Source organism: Lissotriton vulgaris, unplaced genomic scaffold (genome assembly GCF_964263255.1).
Source record: "Lissotriton vulgaris unplaced genomic scaffold, aLisVul1.2 SCAFFOLD_461, whole genome shotgun sequence".
NCBI classification, from domain to species: Eukaryota; Metazoa; Chordata; class Amphibia; order Caudata; family Salamandridae; genus Lissotriton; species Lissotriton vulgaris.
The window spans coordinates 1-23,661 of record NW_028254792.1 but is presented as its reverse complement, the minus strand read 5'-3'; the positions used below and the strand labels follow the sequence as shown (position 1 = coordinate 23,661).

Sequence of the window (23,661 nt, the reverse complement as noted above, 5' to 3'; positions counted from 1 at the left end):
AAATCAGCGACTCCATATCAGCCTGTAGGTACATATTATGTCCTGCACTCATTTTTCACTTTTGTAAATAACTCCATGTTTTAAGTAAAAATACGTGAGTCAGGTGGAGATTTGTGTACCCTGTCCTGAAGAAGGAGCTCAATCTCCGAAACATGACGACACACAAGGGAGGAAGTGCACATAGTCCTGCACAGCATACCTCCGTTTACTGCACGTTTTTAATAGTGCCAGCCCGGGGGCAGATTACAATTTTTTACCCCACGAGCCAGGCCCTTTTTAAACTTCACTCGCCGTCTACACCTCACCACTCACATAATATACCTTCACATACACCACGCATAGTCCTTATAAGTGCTCCCGCGTAGTCGCTGGTCGTAGCACGCCGCATCCCGTAGAGGGGTGCGAAGACCCCGAAGATGAAGCATGACACCAAGGGTCCTTTTGGTGTGTGAGGGGTATTTTACAACACAGGGTGTTCCCAACCAGAGTAGGGAAACCCTTCCTTGAGTAGATTCCTTTTGTTTATTAACTATCAGCCGTCTTCAGCCAGGATTGCTTGACTCCATTGGTGTGGAGAGCATGGGACTCATGTCTGAGCATACCCATGCCACTCGGGGTGACAAATGCAAACACAACAATTGATGGACAGAATTCTGAACAATGTCATACATTCACCCCAGTACTAAGATCAACATATTAAGCAGCCTAACAACATTATGGAACAATAAGAAATTGTAGAAGCGCTTAAAAATATATCTGACTCTAAGGCCAGTGGGTGTGACAGGATTCCGGTGGCGGTGTATTAGACGTTTGAAGATGAATTACTTCCTTTTTTAACTAATCTTTTGAACCAAATTAAATATGAAGCGGTTGTTCCTAAAGAATTTAAGAAGTGTTTGATTATCTTTCTTAAAAAGATATATATCCACGAGATCTAAACTCTTATCGTCCCATTAGTCTGCTAAATACAGACTAATTAGACAATGCGTTTTTATGAAAATTTTGGCGAAGAGAATTGCTCCAACTCCCCAGCAAGTGGTACAAATAGATCAGAATGGCTTCCTGCTGGGGTGACTATTGGCCAAAAATACCTAGTTTTTAATGTAAACAATTGATTACTTCTCTGCCAATCAGATTAAAGATGCAATACTCATGATGGATGCCGAGAGGCTTTTAATCTGGTAGACTGATGTGCTTTATTTCTAAAATTAGAGAAGTTTGGCTTTCCATACTAGCTGATAGGTATGCTAAAAGAATTACATAGCCAAGCTGAAGCCAAGATTCTTGTAAATGGAGCAGAAATAGGGAGGGTGAATATTAATATGTGCCCTCTGCACGGGTGTCCATCGGCCCCCTGCTGTTTTCTCTTTATATTGAGCCCCAAAAATATGATATAATCAGCAGATAATACCCCCTATGGCAAAGTTGTTGAAAATTAAATTATATGCAGATGATATAATTTTGTACCTTAAGGCAGAGGGATCAAACATAAAGAATGCTTTGGAAGAAATTGATTAATTTACAAAAATTGGGGGATACAGAGTTAATCAAGCAAAAACAGAAATTCTTACAAATAATTTGACCACCGCAGACACCCGCTATGTTTGCCGCATGTACGTCCGGCACCATTAGATACCTTGGGTTTCTAGTTACGAACCAATATGCTGATCTGTACTCATTAAACTATAGAAATATGCTGGGAAAGGTAAAAAGATTACTAAATAAATGGCCGCTGTTGCATTTATCACTAATTGGACTGCTTGCTATGGTTAAAATGTCAGTACTCCCACTGTTATTTTTAATATTCTCTTGTTGAAAATTCCTAACTCTTTTTTTAAAGATCTGGATGTTATGATCCGAAAGTTTGTTTGTGATAATAAACAACCAAGTGTAAATTTAACAACACTTTAATTAGATATAGCCTATGGGGGTTTAGCACTTCCACATTTTGCGATGTATTATCAGGCGTCACTGGTGAATCTGATAACTCAAATAGGTGAAGTAAATTCAGTTTATTATAACCTTTTTTTTAATCATAGGAATAAATGAGAGTGCAAGTAGATTACCAATTTTTCTACAAGTACCAAAACTCCCACCCAAAAAAACAAATATATGTTCTTAGTGGCATCATCAGATAGAATTCCGTTTTTTTTAAATCTCGAGATATTCCTTCTTATTACACCTATACCCTTATTCAAGATTTGTGCAGCAGGTGGCTTAATGCTTTCTAAAGGGCATTTACTACTAAGGGAAGTATTAGGATTTGTCCGACTTGGTAATTTCTTTATTATTGATAGGATAATTACATGGGAAACAGTACAGGTGCGATTTGGCAGCCAACGCATGGCTTTCTGTTTAAGTTTTTTTCAGATTTCGAGCTTTTAAAAAAAAATATGATGGCACTCTGAGCGATCCATCATGTCAGATTGCTAGACAGATGTCAAATTAAAACGCTGGGTGTAAATACATGGTACTGCCTGCTGCATCAGAGTATAAAAGTGGAAAAAGATGTCTTAGATAGACATCAGAATATTCATCATAGTGTGGGGTGCTAATGTTAAAAGGATTAATTTTCTGTCAAGATGGCTGGTGTATAAAACGCCCTTGAGAGTACATAAGATGTTTGCCATAAAGAGTAACCAATGTTTTAGATGTAATAAACAGGATGCAGATGACTGGGTACATATATTTTTTGAATGCAGTCATTTATTTTAATACGTTTTTATACGTATTTCTCGCTGTATGTCCACTACACTTGTCTCCTCGTGTATGTTGGTTTTATTTGGCTCTTCTGGGAAGGTTAAATGTTTTAAGAAAGATCAGCAGTATGTTATAATAATATCGATAACCGTGGCAAGATCACTTATGTTACAGAATTGGAGAGCAACTACTCTACCAACGATTGGTCATTGGACTAGTAAAATGTGTAGGACATATAGATTTGAGGAAACTTATGCAATGAGGGTTAGAACCACCCGAAGATATAGGGCAATATGGGCAAATTGTTCTTCCCTTTATATGAATTAATCAACTTTAATGTAACAGGATGAGTACTGTTTTTTTGCTATTTCACTGTTGACACTTCATTTTGAATTATTTTAGGCATGTTTTAGGCATGTATATAATCCTGCTGCTATTCGTGCTGCTCCATTCAAGATGTTCATGGTTTTGTGCAAGATTACTCAGCAATTATTAGGCTGTTCGGTATTCTTGTGAGGAGTTAAGTGCGGTTTTGCTGCAATCGCACTTTTGCACTGTTGCACTGTATTTCCTTGGTGCTACTCGTGCCAAATGGTTCTAGATTTCTGTGGCCTTATGTAAGAATATTTGGTAACTAGATCGCTGCCATGCACTCAAGCACTTTATTGGGTTTTCGCTAGCCACTATGTTTATGATGATACGTGGTGACATGTATATCCTTTTCCTTTATGTTTGTAATGTGGCTCTAGCTCTGCTGTAATAAAAAGAAGAGGAAAAAAAAGATTTGAGGGGCAGTATCGCCGCTTTAGCAGCACTTTTTGCCGCTAAAGAGGCGTTAATGTTAACACCCTATCAGTATGGACATGTTAGCGCATGTTTCCATGCCTTTTCGCCATTTCCCTGAACGTGCAGCTGTGCATCTCTAATGAGATGCAAAGTGGGCGTTCCTCCCCCAAATAACGTGACAAATCTCACTAAGCGACATTTCTCCTATCAGCAAGCTGCTCGCTAACCTGCGTAGCGATAAGAAAAGTAGCGCTAACCGCGGTTAGCGCTCCTTTCCTTACGCCTGCTTTCAGTCTGACTGAGCCATTATATCCAATGGAAGGTGAATATAATGGCTAAGTCTGCCCTGCCCTATCATCAAGCTGTCGCCAAACGTTGTGCGATTATCGCTGGATTCCCAGCGATTATCGCAAATCTGGCAGCTTGCGCATGGGTTTTATCGCTTTGGAGATAAGCATTGCTGATAGCACGCTATCTCAGCGATAAAATCCTGTGATAGCCGGTGATAAATATCCTCACGCTAAGCGCGCTGAGCGATTATTATCGCCGACCCTTGTTGATATGCCCCTGAGTGAGGTATGAGTGACAGCATATCATGGGAACCTATTGGCTGTGCGTCTGCAGTGGATTGAATTTGTATGAGGATGAGTATTTTTCAGCAGGAGCTGGACAGTTGCGAGAGAAGCTTAGGAGTTCTGTGCAGACATATCATGTTAGGCTGTGGCCTTTCAAACTCCCCAAATGCTAGCGTTTCATGGCCTGAAATGGGCCTCCCTTGTGGATTTATGGGATGGACAGCTTAGTGTCACACATGTTCGAACAACTAGTGGGCAGATTTCTCAAGGCTTTCTGTCATTGGACCATCTATGCAGCCCAGGCTATTTCTGGAGACGAAGAGTAGTCGTCTGGAAGCTGTACTTACCCAACTTCCATGCAGCAGTACTTGGGCTACGCATTGCGGGTCACCGCTTTAGGCCTGTGAGCCTGGTAGAAAATGAACTCAACAGGTTGGCTCCAGCTACATGTGCCAGGCCACACCTTCCTAGCCAGGGATGCAGGGCCTGTTGAGTCATTCAGTGGACCCTCAAGAAACTCTGGAGTGTCACACATGTTTGCATTGGTGCCCACCTACTGCTCTCTGTATCCCTCAATGAGGTGAGAAGGCAGCTCAGGCCTGTGTGAGAGGATAAAAGTACTTAAATTATGAGCAAGGTGATAGGTACAGGAGGAGAGTAAAGCGTCTCATTCTAGGTGTTTGATGGCAAGCAGGGCCATGTGTAATTAAATGCATATTCCATAGAAAAATATTAGCCTTTCCTTTGTAACCCACCAGGCTGTGGTGTTCCTCTTCGTTAGTATACTCCCATAAATGACTCTCTTGTGAGCACGCTGAGTGACATTAACAGTTTCCTGGAGTTGCAGAACTCTTTTTATTGGACAAGAAAAACAAGAACAAGGTACAAAACCTAACTCAGGAGGATTAATGCATAGGGGTATTTAGGTATATTGGGCTCATTATATCAGATACCACCACTTGTACAGCAAGCAGGACATAGGAAAAGTATTATGAGATTTCTGCAACCACACATCTGTTCAGTTCTGTCACTCATAACAGCCCACTACTGTTCAGGTGAGCTCCAGAGACGCAAAGATATACACACATACCGCCCACCCTATCGTGGGTAGCTGTTGGGTGTGATATGTAACCGATGGATAAATATTGGAAAAGTACTGACCAGGCATTACAAAGTAACCCCATCCAAGGTGCCATTCTGAGGTTTGTCTTGCTTAATACACTGGTGATGTTCAATATACTGGGGTGAGGTGGTATCATTTTGAGCATGAAGGACGGTAATTTGGTCAACGTGTTTCCAAATTTATGAATCTTCTGTTCACTTCTTATCGTAGGACTTTGCAGTTTCTGGGATTCGCTTTGGCACATTGTATTCCCAGAACCAAGATGTCTGCAAAGGCATGGCCTCCCTATGTTACTTCCATGGTGTCTGTGGGACCACTCAGTACAAAATAGCACAACTGCTGCGTGACAGAGGTAAGTGTTGACGTTTATGTCCTCACTAACGCAACCCCCACATCCCCTCCCCCCCCTCGAATCATAGTTATCTGAATTATCTCCATTTACAATATCGTATGCCACATTTGAGCTTTCAATATTTAAGTCACTTTACACCAAATGGTAATATCTGCACTGGTATTGTCAATTTATCACAATAAAATGTAAGTACTTCCTGGGTTTTTCTGTGATTGGTACTAAGTAGTAGATGTCCCTTTTGCCTGGCTGAGGTCAACTGAGTACAGCCAGCCTTTGGTTTAGACAGCTGTCAGTGACTGAGCTGAAATGTGCATTTTGAGACTAGCCAGGTGGAGGAACTGATATAGAGTGTAGAGGTCTGAAATAAGGTAGATTCTTCATCCTCCAGTTTTCCCTACACGTAGTGAAAATAGGTATTACTGCCCGCATTTTGTAATTATTTTAACTCCAATGTTCCTAAAAAGAATATCCTCTCATTCTCCTGCAGATGTTGTTGGTATGACCACTAGCACAGAGGTGCACTGATTAAAGGGCGGCTGCTGAAACAGTAACAAAGCGTTGATCTTCACCACCTTTTTATCTGTGGTTATCAACGTTGGAGAGAAGCCTTCCTTCTGCTGACTGGACATTCTAAAATGGTGCTGAGCATTCCAACTGCACCCACGGACAACAAGCCTTCTTGGCTTCTGTTAAGGCTAGAAGAGTCGGCTTTTAGTGCCAATGGAGAGGCTAACTTGTAGTCCCTAAACTGACTGCTCTCAAGTTTTGCTGTTGTTGTTCCATCGTAGCCAACCAACCCAAACCAGACGGTCCGCTTCCTTAGGTTCCATCACTAAGGCAGATATCTGGAACGGCGTAGCCTACATTTAGACTGAAACCTATTATTGCCTTGCATTGTAGATAACAGTTTTTTGAGCCCCATTACAACACCTGTGTGTACGATCCCAGGATAGGAGGGAAATATAGAGAAGGGATTGAGAATCATGAATAAAAAGTGAGGTGCACAACTCCGACGTGGAACCATGCATTGGGCCTAGCCTTCACTAAGGATTAGCCCAACACGTTAGCCAGGTTCCCACCCTTGTTAGTCTGAGGTTTCGTTTGAGGGAGATGAACATATCCTAACAACATTCATTTTTTCCCAGAGACCGGTGACACAGTTTAAAGAGTGCTGCCATCTTTGTTTCAATAATTGCAAATATGAAAGTCTTTGCCTCCAAACTTTATCAAGCATGAATGACCCAAGGCTTTTTCTTTCTTACATGCCACAAAGGCTGTGCTGAGGAGCAGCCTTTAAATCACATTTAAAAGAGAACCAACCCAAACTGGTTCTGAATCCTAAGACTGAGTTTCCTCATCCCCTGGGTGGCAAATGTCAACCCACTTTGTTCCAATCTCTAGTTCTCCTTGAATAAGGGAGTGCTTGACAGTGTATTTGTAAACTTGCTGTGTAATCAGTATGGTTTCTGCCTGACCGCCAGTCTCAAAGATGTGAGCTGGGGATCAGCCTGAAGGGCCTAAAAGTCTACTTGTCTTCAAAAAGAAGGAAGGAATGTGTGGGTCTTTGTAGGAGGACAGACTGCCCACCAAAATGAACTCTGAATACTGAAGGACGCTCGCCATTAGACACTGTTGTTAAAAGGTCTCCTCTGCGTTTTGCACTGTTCATGAGGTGAGCTGTATATGTTTCTGTTTTTTATTTATTTTAACTTTATTTTATGCGTTTTTATATAGCGCGGACTTTATCCGAAGGTGTCAGAGCGCTTCACAATAGGAACAGTACTGATACATGAGGAGAAAATTACAAATGAACAAATTACAAAAGCAAACCTTAAATTACATGAGGGAAAAGTGACAATTGTGAGCAAACAAAATACAAGAGGTAGCAAACGGTAATTACAGGAGGATAAAGTGACATGCGTGATGATTACAAAAGTGTACAAAGTACAAGTAGAGGTATAGTACTGCAATAAATGGCAGACACTCACACAAGAACAAACATTACGTAGGCAATGTTGGCACTTGTGCAAGTATCCAAAGCAAGCAAAATGTAAGAGGTAGCAAACAGTGTGTTACAAGAGAAAAGTGACATGTGCATGTTACAAAAGAGTACCAAACACAGGTAGAAGGATGATACTGCAATAAATGGCAGACACTGAAACCACAAGAACACACTGGGAAGGTACTTCCATAGTCATGAAAAAAAGAATTCTCTATAATGGAAGGTCTTCTCTGTGAGAATGTGCCACCTTGCAGTCAACAATGGGTTTGATTACTCAGTGCTAATGCTGCTCAAGAGCAAGTGTCTGTCACCACCGACCTGAAGTTTGATCTGCCGCTACTCAAAGATCTCACAGTGTGACAATTCACTGAAGAGGCAACTACCTCTAGTAAGCAGCTGCCTTCAGCCAACCAAGAAGGCCTCCACTGGTGAGCCAAGTGCTTCCATGAGGATCATCTCCCAATAATTTGTCTTACAACATGATAAGCAAAAGGTTTCTGCTGCCACCTCACATTAAAGAGCTCTCACCACAAAGCTGGGAGGGTGAGACCCCTTATGTATCATGCCAGATGAGAGACCTAAAGGTGTGCGGGATGATCTTCCTCACCCACAGTTGAGTAACGCTAACGGGAAGATAAATGGTTGAGTTGAGCTTTATACTTGAAACAGTGAGAGCATTTGAGTTACCTGCATTAATCCAGCTCACAGAAAGATGTAGATAGAAATAGTGGAACAGAGAAAGAAGAGGGGTTGTAGCACCTAACTGATAGGAAGCAGCATTCAGCAACCCTGCATATATATCTTCTGAATTGCGCAGTGTTTAATGGTGCGCGAGAACAGTGTCTGACGCCCCTCACACCTCATGGGCTGCCATCATGTCTTACAGTCTTACTCAATCAATCAATCAATAAATCAATCACGGCATTTGTAAAGCGCGCTACTCACCCGGAAGGGTCTCAAGGCGCTGCGGGAGAGGGGGACGTTACTGCTCGAACAGCCAGGTCTTGAGCTGCTTTCTGAAGGAGAAATGGTCTTGGGTCAGTCGAAGGTGGATGGGGAGGGAGTTCCAGGTCTTGGCTGCCAGGTAGGAGAAGGATCTTCCACCGTTGAGGTACTTGGGGCCCAGGTCGTGGAGAGCCTTGTGTGCGTGGGTGAGGAGTCTGAACGTGATTCTCTTGTTGATGGGGAGCCAGTGAAGGTCTTTCAGGTGTCCGGTGATGTGGCTGTGTCGGGGGATGTCAAGGATGAGTCGTGCGGAGGCGTTCTGGGTGCGCTGGAGTCTCTTTTGAAGTTTGGCTGTGGTCCCGGCGTAGAGGGTGTTCCCGTAGTCCAGTCGGCTGGTGACGAGTGCCTGGGTGGCGGTCTTCCTGGTTTCGGTGGGGATCCATCTGAAGATCTTGCGGAGCATGCGCAGGGTGTTGAAGCAAGATGAGGAGACGGCATTGACTTGTCTGGTCATCGAGAGCGAGGAGTCTAGGATGAAGCCCAGGTTGCGTGCGTGGTCTGTTGGTTTGGGAGTGGTGCCCTGGGCGGGGGGCCACCAGGAGTCGTCCCAGGCAGAGGGGGCTGACCTCAGGATGAGGACTTCCATCTTGTCTGAGTTCAGTTTCAGGCGGCTGTTCTTCATCCACTCGGCAACGTCTTTCATACCTTCATGTAGACTAGCTCTGGCGGTGGTGGGGTCGTTGGTGAGGGAGAGGATCAGTTGGGTGTCGTCGGCGTAGGAGATGTAGTTGAGGTTGTGTTGTCATGCGATGGCTGCGAGAGGGCTCATGTAGACGTTGAAGAGGGTTGGGCTGAGTGATGATCTCTGTGGTACGCCGCAGATGACTTCGGTGGCCTCGGATCTGAACAGGGGGAGGTGGACTCTCTGGGTTCTTCCGGCGAGGAACGAGATGATCCACTCCAGTGCCTTCTCTTGGATTCCGATGTTGCTGAGGCGCTTTCTAGCGTTCGGTGGCAGACAGTGTCAAACGCTGCGGAGAGGTCCAGGAGGATGAGGGCCGCTGTTTCCCCCTTGTCGATCAGGGATATGATATGGTCGGTGGCTGCGATCAGGGCGGTCTCGGTGCTGTGGTTGGCCCGGAACCCGGACTGCGAGGGGTAGAGAGATCCGTTCGTCTCGAGGAAGGTGGCAAGCTATCTGTTGACGGTCTTCTCGATGACTTTGGCCGGGAAGGGGAGGAGCGAGATGGGGCGGAAGTTTTTGAGGTCAGTGGGGTCCGCTGTTGATTTCTTCAGGAGGCCGCTGAGCTCGGCGTGCTTCCAGCTCTCTGGGAAGGAGGCGGTGTGGAAGGAGGTGTTGATGATGTCCCGGAGATGGGGTGCGATTATGGCGTTGGCTTTGTTGAAGACGTGGTGGGGCAGGGGTCGGTTGGGGATCCGGAGTGGATGGTGTTCATTGTGCTGGTGGTGTCTTCCATGCTGATCGGGGTCCAGTTTCAGAGGGCGGTGGTGGCGGGCGTTGGTTCTGTGATAGGGTGAGTGGTCTGTGCGTCAAAGTTGTTGTGTATGTCGGCGATCTTGCAGTGGAAGAACGAGGCGAGTGAGTTGCAGAGGTCTTGCGGTGGAGTGATGTCATTGTTTCCGGCGCTGGGGTTGGAGAACTCTTTGACGATTGAAGAGTTCCTTGCTGTCGTGGGCGTTGTTGTCCAGTCGTTCTTTGAGTGCTGTCTTCTCAGTGGCGCGGATCAGCTGGTGGTGTTTGCGGTTCGCGTGCTAGAGGGCGGTTCTGTTGTCTGAGGTCTGGTCGTGTCACCAGGCTTTCTCGAGGGTGTGGCAGTACTTCTTGGAGTCCTTGAGTTTGTCGGTGTACCAGGGGGTTTTCTTGCTGCCGGGTCTGCTGGGAGGGTTCTTTAGTGGTGCGAGGTCATTGGCGCAGCTGGTCAGCCACTGTGTGAGGTTGCTGGCTGATTCGTTGGGGTCCGTTGTGCTGGTGGGAGGCTTCTGGCTGAGGGAGGCGGTGATCTTACTCCAGCTCCGGCGAGGAGCCTGTTTCGGGTGGTGGTGGTGGGTCGTGGTTCTTCTGAAGTTGAAGTGGACGAAGCTGTGATCCGTCCAGTGGAGTCTGGTGGAGTGGCTGAAGGAGATGTGCTTGCTGGAGGAGAAGACGGGGTCAAGTGTGTGGCCGGCGTAGTGGGCGGGGGTGTTCACCAGTTGCTTGAGTCTGAAGTTGGTGAGGTTCTCCAGCAGGGTGGTGGTGTTGCTGTTGTTGTTGTTCTCAAGGTGGAAGTTGAGGTCCCCTAGGAGGATGTAGTCAGCGGAGGGGAGTGCGTGCGGGCTGATGAAGTCTGCGATGTCTTCGCGAATTATGTGCGTGGTCCCGGGGGTCTGTAGATGAGGGTGCCTCTGAGGGTCGTCTTGGGGTCGGTGTGTATCTGGAAGTGGAGGTGTTTGGCGGTGGTGAAGTTTTCGTCGGAGTTGGTTGAGATGCGGATGGAGTTCTTGTGTACGATGGCGATGCCTCCTCCTGTCTGGTTGACGCGGTCCGTCCGGGATGGCGATGGCGATGTCAGGCGCTGAGGAGGCGTTCATCCAGGTTTCCGTGAGGAAGGAGACGTCTCGTGCTGTTGTGTCGAGCAGGTTCCAGAGTTCAACGGCGTGTCTGTGGACGGAGCGGGTGTTGAGCAGGATGCACTTGAGGTGGTTGTTGCTGGGGCTCAGCTGTGCGGGAGCGGTGCAGGTCCGGAGGCAGGTGAACTTGCAGGTTTGGCAGGTGAAGGGTCCGTGGGTGCGTCTCGGGGTGGCACGGTAGCAGGTGGTGTTCCAGCCGGCGTTGAGTGCGTTGAGGGTGGTTGGCTCGTACGTCCGCCGTGTAGGCTGGCGTACGCTGGGTCCAGGGGTCCTGGCACTGAGTGTGGTCCAGGCGCGGACGGGCGCTGACGGGCTTGCCTTTGGCACGCCTTCGGCGCACAATCAGCGCTCCCGCTGCGCGTTAACGCTGCGCGTGGGCGACATAAGTAAGGAGCCGGGAGGGCGGGTCAGCTGGGTGGCGGCGAATGGGTGGCGGGGGCAGGGCCGCAGGGAGGCAGCGGCGGGAACGTAGGTGCGAGCGGCCGGCTCGGTGGTGGATGGGTCGCTCAGGAAAGGCAGTCAGCGTCAGCGGGAGCAGGAGGGGGCGACCAGGCCTAGGACAGGCTTCTTTTTTCCCTTCTCTTTCCTTCCTCTGGCACTTTTTTACCTTTATAGTTTATCATTAAATGTGATGTCCTATTTTTTAAACTAACCTGTAATTGTTGCTGTCTGACTTGTACTCTAGTTTTTAATTTAAATAATGTTTAAATTTCCATACCTTTTGGACCATTGATGTGTTGGATTCTAAGATTTCTGAAATTTGGTCTCATCTCACTTATGATGGTTCTAATGGTTATTCACACCTTCTTTAATAAAATCTTTCGGAACTTCAAAAGCCCATTAACTGCATAAATAGAGGTTCTGCAACCAAAATGTAACAATATGCGGAGATAAATTGGTTGTATGCAGTAATCAAAGTATTTTTTGTATTTTTTTATGATGCTGTGCTTGTATATTAATGACCTTAATGCCACAATATGGGTTTTGCTTGATTATTTTGATTATATTGTTTCAGTCTCTTAAAGTAAGTTACAATTTTTGTCATCTACAATAAACCAGTATACTACGTGTTTGGCATTGTTTACATTTATCTAGATTGGATTGATCAGGTCTTCTTGAGAACAAATCATGCCCGGCTGAGGGCAGCCAAAGCATATGTGGCGGAGGAGTTGGCGGCTCTTGGTGTCCCCTTTTTAAACCGCAGTGCGGGTTTATATCTGTGGATCGATTTCCGTAAGGTGAGTGAGACCCTGAGCAGTGGCTCGCCAGGTTTTACCCCTGGAGTGTAAATCTTGCCAGCGCAGGAGTAGACATGCATGAAGCATGATCCTGGAACGGGTGATGCTTGAGAAGGAAGAATGAGTCTGACATGTGATTTGAAACTGTACATGGGGAGAGAATGTGGCCTTACGGCCAGGGCAGTCGATCTCAGTGCTGGTAAACCGGGTTTGTATCAGCAAGGAGGATCAACATTCTGTGATTCTGGGCAAATCTCTTAATCTTCCCGTGCCTCACTAAAACGAATGTGTCCATCTGTAACGTAACTGCTGCTCATGTAAAGCGCTCGGATACCTACGGGTATAGTTTGGGCTTTATAAAACTCTTCAAAAAAAAAGATAGTTCTTCACTGTTGGCCCTTTTTGTTATTGTTATTGTTAATATATATTTGTAAAGCGCCAAATCACCAACGGTCTCTAAGTGCTGCAAAAATGGCCCTGAACCCAGAAGTCCCCTACTGCCAACCGATCGAGCACAGGTGGGGTAAGCATATCCAAATGCCTCGGTAAATAAGATGGTCATCAATTGCCTCCTAAAAGGAAGTAGCGTAGCTTCCCCATGTAAGCTCTCCGGTAGCTTATTGCAGAGCTGAGGGATCACAACAGAGAAAGCCCGCCCTCTCAGTGTAGCTCTGTTAAAGTGCCGACAGGTCAGCAAATTTCTCCCAGATGAACAAAGACAATGACTAGGCACATAAGGCTTCAATCGGTCTTTTATATAGCTGGGTGCCGCTCCTTACTGAGCTTTGTGTGCAATGCACAGGCCCTTAAACCTGACCCTCTGCTTAATCGGGAGCCAATGTAGTTGTTGTAGCAGGGGTGTGCTGTAGTTCTTCTTGACAGCTTAAAAATCAGTCTTGTTGCGTTGTTTAGTGTCTCCTGAAGTTTCCCCATGAGTTTTGCAGCGTTACCCCCAAACTTTTTACTCTTTCCTCCTATTTTTTTCTCGACCTGTTGTTGGTGGCTTTAGGACTCTGGGCACTTTACCACTTCCAATCAGTGCTACAGTGCGCAAACTCTCTGTTTAAATTGTTATCTTGATTGATTATCCATGATTGGCTTATTTTATTTACTACTAAGCCCCTAGTAAAGTGCACTGAGTGTGCCAGGGCCTCTAAATCAAATGTTATTAGTGGGCCTGCAGCACTGATTGTGCCACCCATATGAGTAGCTCTGAAAAGGTATGTCAGACCTGCCACTGCAGTGTCTGTGCGCAAGTTTGTTAACTGCCATGTCAACCTTGCAAGTGCACTCAATTGCCTGACCCTAACCTTCCTATGGTAGGCCCAAGGTACCCTGCTGGGTGGGGTGCAGTGTATGTAAAAGGTAGGACATGTTCTGGAAGTGTTTGACATGTCCGCTCAACCCCGCTGAATCATTTGCCGATGCATCCCGGATTTCCACACATCGTACCTGTGCAGCAAGGTTTCCCGACTCATCACCCACGGACCAGAACCGTCTCGGATTCGATACATCACTTCTCTTGTGTGCATCAGAACTGTCGTATCGGCTACCTATGGCCTCAGGAACTGATGCATATCTTTGTTTTTCAACGCTTCCATAGATGCTGCATGAATCGCTCGGAAAACCGCAATGAGTGATGCTACAAAACGTAGGGAAATCTGAGGCAGCACAGAAGATGATGCAGGCAAACAGAATCAATGTAGAGAAGATATAATTACCAAATGGATGGGCATCAATGTTTTAGGTAGACTGCTTAACAAACCTGTGGCATGAACCTGAGACCCGTCTGAATCACTTGTAGTCCTTTGTGTTTTCAGTTTCTATTTTTATTTTTTTTTGAAAACCTTTATTTGTGTAGATGGTTGCATACAAATACGGGCCTACAACCCAGAGGCCGGCCACAGAACAAACTGGAAAGCACCAATATCAATAAAAAGTACGGAGTGGTTACGCAATACTACACAATGCTGCGAGTCCATAATGCTAACTGAGTGTAACCCCCCCGGCACAGGATCACAGAAGGTTAATTTTATGGTAAAAGAATAAAGTATCGGCTGTATAATAAGCGTCCTGGTGCACATGGCGGGGAACCGAACCAACAACATTATAATAGGGAATCCACAGATCTGTCATCAGAATAGTCCAAAGCGTTCAAGCCATAGATGCCCTTGCAATTCTTCTTCGGTCAGTGTCCACCCGCAACCTCATGTGCCCAAAGACAAGCAGAACATCACTCTCATAATAGTAAAATTATCAGTGAGACGGATAAAGTCGCAATCATTATACAGCCCAACCCGGAGAGTAAAAGAAAACGGAAAATACTAGAAAAAAGGAAAAGGGGATTTACACGTTACTGTACCCGTCCCACGGCGATAATGGCGATTAACAATTCAGACAGCAAACATTCTTAGGGGCGGGGTGGCTAAGTCAGGATAAGCAGAACCTGAAAGTACCATATTATATAGGAATACCCAATCCTCCCCCCCCAGGCACTCACCCCGCGGGAATCACGCACAGTCATGGAGACCCAAGAAAAGGACACAAAAGAGCCATAGAAACAAGTAACTATCTAATAGACCCCAATCCACCCGCCCCACCCTGCACGCCTGCAGAAGGCTATGGCCTACCCCTCCCAGTAGCGTGCCTGTCGCCCTAAACATGAACCCGAAATATAGAATGAGATAATATAGGGAAAGGGAAAGAAAACAGATAAAAAGGGGAAAAGGAAAGCCAGGTGGAGGATACCATGTAACAAGGCACACGGCCCTCACCCCATGCCCATACAATTAGTGCAGCCCAAAACGAAACTGGCATGTTTTCAGGTAGCCATACATATTAAGGATTCGACAAGTCATCTCAATTTGGGGCAGTCCATAACTCCGTTCACCGAACAGCAGTCCTCCGGATTAAGAACCGGGCTCACCCCAGTCCTTTCTTAGCTATCGCCACGATGTATGTCGAAGTAGCGGGCATAAAACAAAGCGGAGAGAAAAGGCCGTGGAGCAGTCGCTGAACGGCCAATGGAAACAACTAATGGGATCTCCTCCGCCGACGGTAAGGCAAAAGCTGTTTACGGCAGTCATGTACACCAGTGTCAATGATCACCAGCAAATCTTCCCACATGCGAACCAAGACATCGCTACCCCCACCAAAATGCGGGAAGCAAACAGCAACCATCTCAGGCCCATCCGCATCTCTGAGGGACGGCCCGGGAGCAATGGCAGTCACCATATTGTCTTGCACACAAGAATCCCGGGCCAAGGTCACTTGCCAAATCTTCAGCGCTCGTAGGACATCGCCAATCGTGGGTTCACGCTCCCCAGTGCATGCCCCAGCACAGTACAGTACAGCATCGACATCGCGGGGCGTTCCACAGCATAAGGCATCAGCCGCCATTTTGCGGTTACAGCGCCGTCTTTTCGAAACCAACTCCTGGGGCGGGCTCACAAGCAGGGCCCCCGCGGGATCCCCCTCAAGCATCTAAACAGCAACCTCGATGCAGAAAGGAGGGCCACCAAAAGAGGGGGACCCGCCGGCGCCACCGCTCCGCTGGAGCCACTCTCCGCCACCGAGCGATGAAGTTCGGAATGGCCGGGCAAGGCAACAAGGGGGGGAGCATCAGTTTCTATTTTTGATCAATTCTTGGAGGGGGGGGTGAGTTTCAGTGTTCTCCAGTTTATTTATAAATTTATTTGATGATTAATGAAAATCATTACAACCGATAAAAACCATACATGAGCGATAGAAAATGATAGTATGACTACAAAGTCAATACAAAAAGGGAAAAGACTTGACTAATTCGTGCTTTGAGCGGCTACAATGTAGATCTACATTTACAAAATCATTATATACACAAATAAACAACTTGATACAGTTAACTCAGCAACAATAAGAAGCATGGGCAATAAGCAATATTTGTGGTAACAGTTCTTAACAGCTAAAATATATATTACATTAGCAAGCAAATTAGATATTATCAATAAACTTTATAATCGAGGTAAATGTCAAATAGTAAAGTGCATTTGTGCTGGCGTTATGATCATTATATTCCCACTATAATTCAAGCATCTTTATTCTCTAGATGTAATTATAACCACATTAATGGTCTATGCACCTATTTTATAAAACCGCATCATCACAAGATAATAGTTTTTTCTCAGCTATTAAAATAAACTTAAAACGAAAAGTCATTTGTGGCGATACACCAGAGAGGCATGTGATGATAGCATTTCTACAAGATCTTACCCCCAATTCATTAAAAATGGGTTTTAATAGGAATTTCCGCTCATCTAATAATTGGGGACACAAAGTTACAATATGAACTAGTGTTTCATCAAATAATCCACACAGCCTACATACTTTAGATGGCCATTTTTTTTCCCATTTTGGAAATCCATCCTTAGTTGGGTGTCGCCCAAACCGTATTAACATAAATATATTCTTAAGAACCGGTTTTAAATAGGACAACAACTATGGTTGAGGTTGCAGTTTTCTAAAAGAGTTAGCAACTGACCAGTTCTTTTTCCTAAGCTTATCATTGTCAGTTATAGTCGACAGTAAATTAACTGATTAATGTATTGATTTTTTTAATTTGTGTTTACTTTTAACTTCATCTTCTAATTTTGGGCATTCGAAATTAGGTAAGCACTCACTTAAAAATGATCTCCAACTACTTGCATGCTCACTACTCAGAATCTCGTGCCAATACTGACATGAGAGAGAACCTTTTTCTGAGCGTGATAATGATAGTAACGTTTTTAAATAAGTAGACTGCCGGGCCAAAATTTGTCTTTTTTATCAAAATTCTAATCTTACATTGGCACAGACTATATATCTGGGAATCCTATAGACTGATTTATAAACGTTTATCTGAATGTCATCTAAGATTTTTGCATTTTTGCAACAGAAGATCATCGAACCGTATTCCAAGGATGGAATCAGTTTAGCTTCAGCAAGTGCTCATAAATGGGCATGATAACTCATCCCTTAACTTTCTAAATGCAAATGATAACGATGTTGCCTTTGCCTCAAGGTTGCTGAATTGCTGCCTAAATGACATATTATCATCAAATGTTATTCCTTGATATTTGTATGATTTTACTGATTCAATAAATAACCCATTAATGTTTCATACTTTTGAACCTACTTTTTTTCTATAGTCATAATTTTTGTCTTTTTAGTATTAATGTTAAGACCATTCAGAGTAATATACTGGTTAAAAGAATGAACTATTCTATTTAGACCTACGGCCGTATGACTCAGTAAAATTGTATTGTCAGCATATTGCAAATATTTAATCTCTTTACCTTGTATGGTTGGATAATAGGCAGACATCATTAAAATGAGATGGTAGATCAGACATAAAGAGATTAAAAGGTTTGGAGCTAAAAGACAGCCGTGCTTCAAACCTGTATTAATTTCTAGCCGGCGTGTAGTGCTTCTACCGTCGCCGACTTTAATCTGGACCCATGTATCAGTGTATAAAAGTTTAATCATGTCTAATAAACGATTTGATTTGGAATGCCCCAATTCAGAAGCTTAGCAAATAATAAGTATTGTGGTACAGAGTCAAAGGCGGCTTTTAAATTAATAAAACATACATTCAGCGTCTGTTCCTATATTTAGCCCTGTCGGCCAATAAAGTCATTAAAATCAAGTTCATGTTGGTCGAATCTCTTCTTCTAAAACCAGTTTGAAAATTGGGATTAGATCATACCTTGATGCCCATGCTTCTAAGTCTTCAAGAAGACAACTCGCAAATATTTTTGCCTCTACATCTGTTAGGGCAATCAATCGTTAATTGGCGGGATTATCATGTGGGCCACTTTTATATATTGGCTGTATAATGCTTCCTGCCATGACTCCGGAACAGTTCCGGTTTTGATGATATCATTGAATAAATGTGTTAAAACCTCAGGCCAGTAATTAAGATTTAACTTAAATTCAGAATTAGGAAATCCGTTTGGACCCGGCGCACAGTTAGATCTGATCTTACTTATTGCCTTTTTAACTCGATCTGTCGTCCAAAAGTCATTGTCTTGAAGAGTATATGAATCATAGGCATCAGAGCTTGCACCATCAACCTTTAGGTTTCTTTGCTTGTTGTAGTGTTCTGTATAAGATTTTTTATATTCTTTTCTTTCCAGTGTGTTTATTTTTTGACAAACACTGTTGAAATCAGAACGGACAACCGAGGGGGCAGCATAAAGATTGTAGATATAAGAGGTCCAAACTTCATTCTTCGATATTGGCACTGTTCCCTCTATAATTACCAAGATCAAGATTATGAATAATACCCCAAAATGATTTTAAGTCTCTTGTTTTACCTGAATTATGTAATTTGGTCAATATACCTTTATAATACGCTTGTTTAGCTTTCCATATTTCATTTTTATATTGTTTTCTTTGCTTTATCAGTTGTTGAGATTCTAAAAAAGTAATTGAACCTTTACATTTTCTGCAAAATGCCCTAGTTGCTCTATTGGGATTTCTTTTCAAATGAAGCAGCTGGTTAGTAAACCATCCTGACTTTATTATTCTCATGGTTCCACCTTTCGATGTTGTCGCGGGAGGAAAATGATCCAAAAGGGCTGAACAGAGACGTGGCCAGGAATCAACCATAGATTTTCCTTCAGCAATTTCTTCTTGGGCTTTATTGATTAAGGAAGATAAGGCTTTCAATATCTCTTTTTCATTTCTCTGGTTTCATACCAGCCGTTTCAAATAAAAAGATATTGGAAAAGTTTCGATTATTTTCACTTCCTGAAAATGGTCCAACGAAAGTGCCACAGAAATTATTTGATCACTTTCTTTTCTCGGTATTACACAATAGTTGCAAAGAGATATTATTAGCACATTCAAAATTATTGAATAATCAATAATAGTTGGGTTACCCAGTTCCCCAGTGATTTCAATACCTTTAAAAGAACAGTGGTTATCAGTGATTACACATTTTCAAACCATTTAAAACAACAGAAACAGTGTTTTACCAGGGTTTATGGAATGTTTTGCTTTTATTATTGCTTTTTTTCTGCACTGATAGTTTATGGTTTATAGACAGTGTAAGTATAGTGTATATGAGGTCCAAATATATTTTTACAAATCAAACTTATTGTAGCACACCATACAATACTTCTTTCGTGAGTCTGTGGTTATGCACGCACGCTCTTTCTTTCCCATGTAAACTTTATTCTGTGAAAAGACCTTCTTAACATTGGCACTTAAGACGGGTAACGCCAATACAGCTTCTACACAATTTGCTAACTCTGGCCACTAACAAAGATATCCATGCCAATACTGGTGTATCTGAAGATTGCGATTCTTTGGAGCAGTCCTGCAAGATAAGCATTGAACTGAGCGGATATAAATATTTTAAATAAAAATAATTATTTTAAAAAAGTACCTTAAATAAATTAAATACATTAATTTAAGTAATTTTAATATTTATTGAAAAAGTAAATCAAAAAAAATAAAAGTAATTTTTACCCTTACACTATCCAGCACTTACCCTACTATGACACCCCCCTGGAGTTAGAATAGTATTTTTTACCCCTACAATTTCCAGCACTTACCCTACTATTACACCCCCCTGGAGTTAGAATAGGAATTTTTACCCCTATATTATCCAGCACTTACCCTACTATTACTCCCCCCTGGAGTTAGAATAGTCATTTTTAAACACCTACACTATTTAAAAAAAATATATATATATATATATATTTACAAATACATTAAAAAAATTAAATGTAATAAATAAAATTAATTACATATTTATTAATTACGTTAAAAAAACAAATTATATACTTACCTGTACTTACGTTGTAATGGCATGCGCTGTAATAGCATATGCGATGTAATGTCATGCGTTGTAAAGACATTCGTTGTAAAGGATCCTGCGTTGAAAAAATTGCGTTGTAATGGTATGCGTTGTAAAAGTATGCGTCGTAACGTCATACATCCAGCCTCATTGACTTCAAATGCCATGGTTGGTGAAGAGACATTTCTATGCATTACTGGTAAACTAGATTGCTTTCAGACATTCATTTTTTTGATTATGTCCAATACAGTAGTCACGTTTTCCTATTAAAAAAAATGTAGTAGAGAGTACACTATCCAGCACTTACCCCACTATTACACCCCCCTGGAGTTAGAATAGTAATTTTTAGCCATACACTATCCAGCACTTACCCTACTATTACACACCCCGGGAGTTAGAATAGTAATTTTTACCCCTACACTATCTAGCACTTACCCTACTATTACACCCCCCTGGAGTTAGAATAGAATTTTTAACCCTACACTATCCAGCACTTACCCTACTATTCTACCCCCAGGAGTTAGAATAGTAATTTTTACCGCTACACTATCCAGCTCTTACCCTACTATTACACCCCCCTGAAGTTAGAATATTAATTTTTAACCCTACACTATCCAGCACTCACCCTACTATTACACCCCCCTGGAGTTAGATTAATCATTTTTACCCCTACACTATCCAGCACTTACCCTACTATTACACCCCCCTGGAGTTAGAATAGTAATTTCTAACCCTACACTATCCAGCACTTACCCTACTATTACACCCCCTGGACTTAGAATAGTAATTTTTAACCCTACACTATCCAGCACTTACCCTACTATTACACCCCCCTGGAGTTAGAATAGTAATTTTTACCCCTACACTATCTAGCACTTACCCTACTATTAAACCCCCCCTGGAGTTAGAATAGTAATTTTTACCCCTACACTATACAGCACGTACCCTACTATTACACCCCCCTGGAGTTAGAATAGTAATTTTTACCCCTACACTATCTAGCACTTACCCTACTATTACACCCCCCTGGAGGTAGAATAGTAATTTTTACCCCTACACTATCCAGCACTTACCCTACTATGACACCCCCCTGGAGTTAGAATAGTAATTTCTAACCCTACACTATCCAGCACTTACCCTACTATTACACCCCCCTGGAGTTAGAATAGTAATTTTTAACCCTACACTATCCAACACTTACCCTACTATTACACCCCCCTGGAGTTAGAATAGTAATTTTTACCCCTACACTATCCAGCACGTACCTACCCTACTATTACACCCCCTTGAGTTAGAATAGTAATTTTTACCCCTACACTATCCAGCACTTACCCTACTATTACACCCTCCTGGAGTTAGAATAGTAATTTTTACCCCTACACTATCCAGCACTTACCCTACTATTACACCCCCCTGGAGTTAGCATAGTAATTTTTACCCCTACATTATCCAGCACTTACCCTACTATTATTCCCCCCTGGAGTTAGAATATTATTTTTAAACACCTACACTTTAAAAAAAAAAATATATATATATATATATTTACAAATACATTAAAAAAATACAATAAATACATTAAAATTAATTACATATTTATTAATTACGTTAAAAAAACAAATTATATACTTACCTATACTTACATTGTAATTCCATGCGCTGTAATAGCATATGCGATGTAATGTCATGCGTTGTAAAGACATTCGTTGTAAAGGATCCTGCGTTGAAAAAATTGCGTTGTAATGGTATGCGTTGTTAAAGTATGCGTCGTAACGTCATACATCCGGCCTCATTGACTTCAAATGCCATAGTTGGTGAAGGGACATTTCTATGCACTACTGGTAAACTAGATTGCTTTCAGACATTCATTTTTTTGTTTATGTCCAATACAGTAGTCACGTTTTCCTATTAAAATAAATGTAGTAGAGTGTACTTTTTTCACTTCACTATCAATATGCGATCGAAGAGCCTCACGTTTCTAGCCTTTGGCATAATCAATAAACCAACTTTCTGCGTACGGTCACCACATGATAATATAGTATTCATGGCCTCTAGAACTGAGAACCACCTGCTAAATGACACAGCTGGGATGGCTCTTTCTTTGATGCCACACAAAGCAATAACATGCAACATTTTCGCGTTTTAGTACCCATGTATTATGAAACCATGCACCAGAATGGACAACAAAGTCAATAGCATTCTTCATTAACTCTGAATATTGTAGAGATGCTTTCAGCACACCATCTAGGAAGTGGCAAGGATCTCTTACAAGGAAGAACTCTAGCTCAGGTATCAATTTTGACAGATTATCACATAACCTTTTCATATATACGTAGCGGAATCATTACAAATACAAACAATATTACCCCAATCATTGTTGAACTTGGTATCAACTTTTTGCAGCAGCATTCCAAGTGACACTGGGTTCCATGTTTTCCATAGGTCTGGTGTCATGTTTTCACAACTATCCCAAATGCTTGGTGACAGCACTCCTTTCACACATATCTTTCAATACACCTTGCATTGACAGGTAATAAGCATGGGGTGTATGGCAATTCACTAATCAATACTGACTCGCTAGAAAAGAAGGATTTACCCATTCTCTGTCTGTGGGCAAATGTGATGGTACATATTGGGACAAATTCTTATAAAACCAGCAAATTCACCTAAAAGTGAAAGAATCAAACATAGCCAAAATATCAAATATGATTTGATATTTCCTGATTCTTTATAATTAATAACATAATTAAATAAGACCTAAAACATGCTTCTAAACTCTACATCTTTAGACCAAAGACCACAAAACCGGAAAAAGAAAAAGAAGAAGCAATATTTTAGTGGCATCCCTAAACAACAAACCTCACGCAGAATAATGTTAGCCCTGTTTTTTTTACTGCTACCTTGGATAACAAAGTTACATTTTATTAGCCCCTTCAAGAAGAAATAATAATTACTCTTTCACTGTCCTTTTCCTTTCTTTGAATGGCATTTAGTTTATAGTTGTAAAGGTGTTGATCACTGTTTCAATGTTTACACTGGTGGGTGCTGTTTCCTTTTGGTGGGATTGTATCAGTTATTAGAGGTTTAAACCAAAATAGGAAACCCTAATCATTTGTCATAGGCTAGGACACCTTCCACTATCATTAGACCTTGTCACTAGATATTCAGGAGGATTCAGAGAGGGCGATTAGTGTCCCTGATTTCACTATTGACCTTCCATTAATCCCAGTGAACTACTGGTACAACATTGTTGGAATGTAGGAGGATTTGTTGTCCTTTGTTGTTATCAGTGGTCTTTCAGCCTCTATCAGCCATTCATGCTCTTATTAAATATTTTGTGTTGTCCAGCTGAGCTATAGAATAGCAGAATATAAGCATACACTTTAGTAACTTAGCCATACTTGGTTTTGTAAGCTCTCGCTAATGAGTGACTGGCCATTAGGCTCTGTCTTTGAATCCTTTACCGATTACTTTACCTCAAGCCAATTGAGAAGTT

General features: G+C 42.7%; 1 protein-coding gene across 1 annotated transcript in view; it reads left to right on the top strand.

The window, feature by feature from the left end:
- Nucleotides 1–12,349, top strand: part of LOC147659413 (1-aminocyclopropane-1-carboxylate synthase-like protein 1) — a gene marked incomplete at its 3' end in the record, with an annotated part of 274,136 nt that extends 261,787 nt beyond the window's left edge. Inside the window, exons 11-12 of the mRNA XM_086951761.1 lie at nucleotides 5,395–5,536; nucleotides 12,207–12,349. Of these exons, the coding sequence (XP_086807887.1) occupies nucleotides 5,395–5,536; nucleotides 12,207–12,349 (285 nt within the window). The remainder of the gene's footprint in view (nucleotides 1–5,394; nucleotides 5,537–12,206) is intronic.
- Between the last annotated feature and the right edge of the window lie 11,312 nt (nucleotides 12,350–23,661).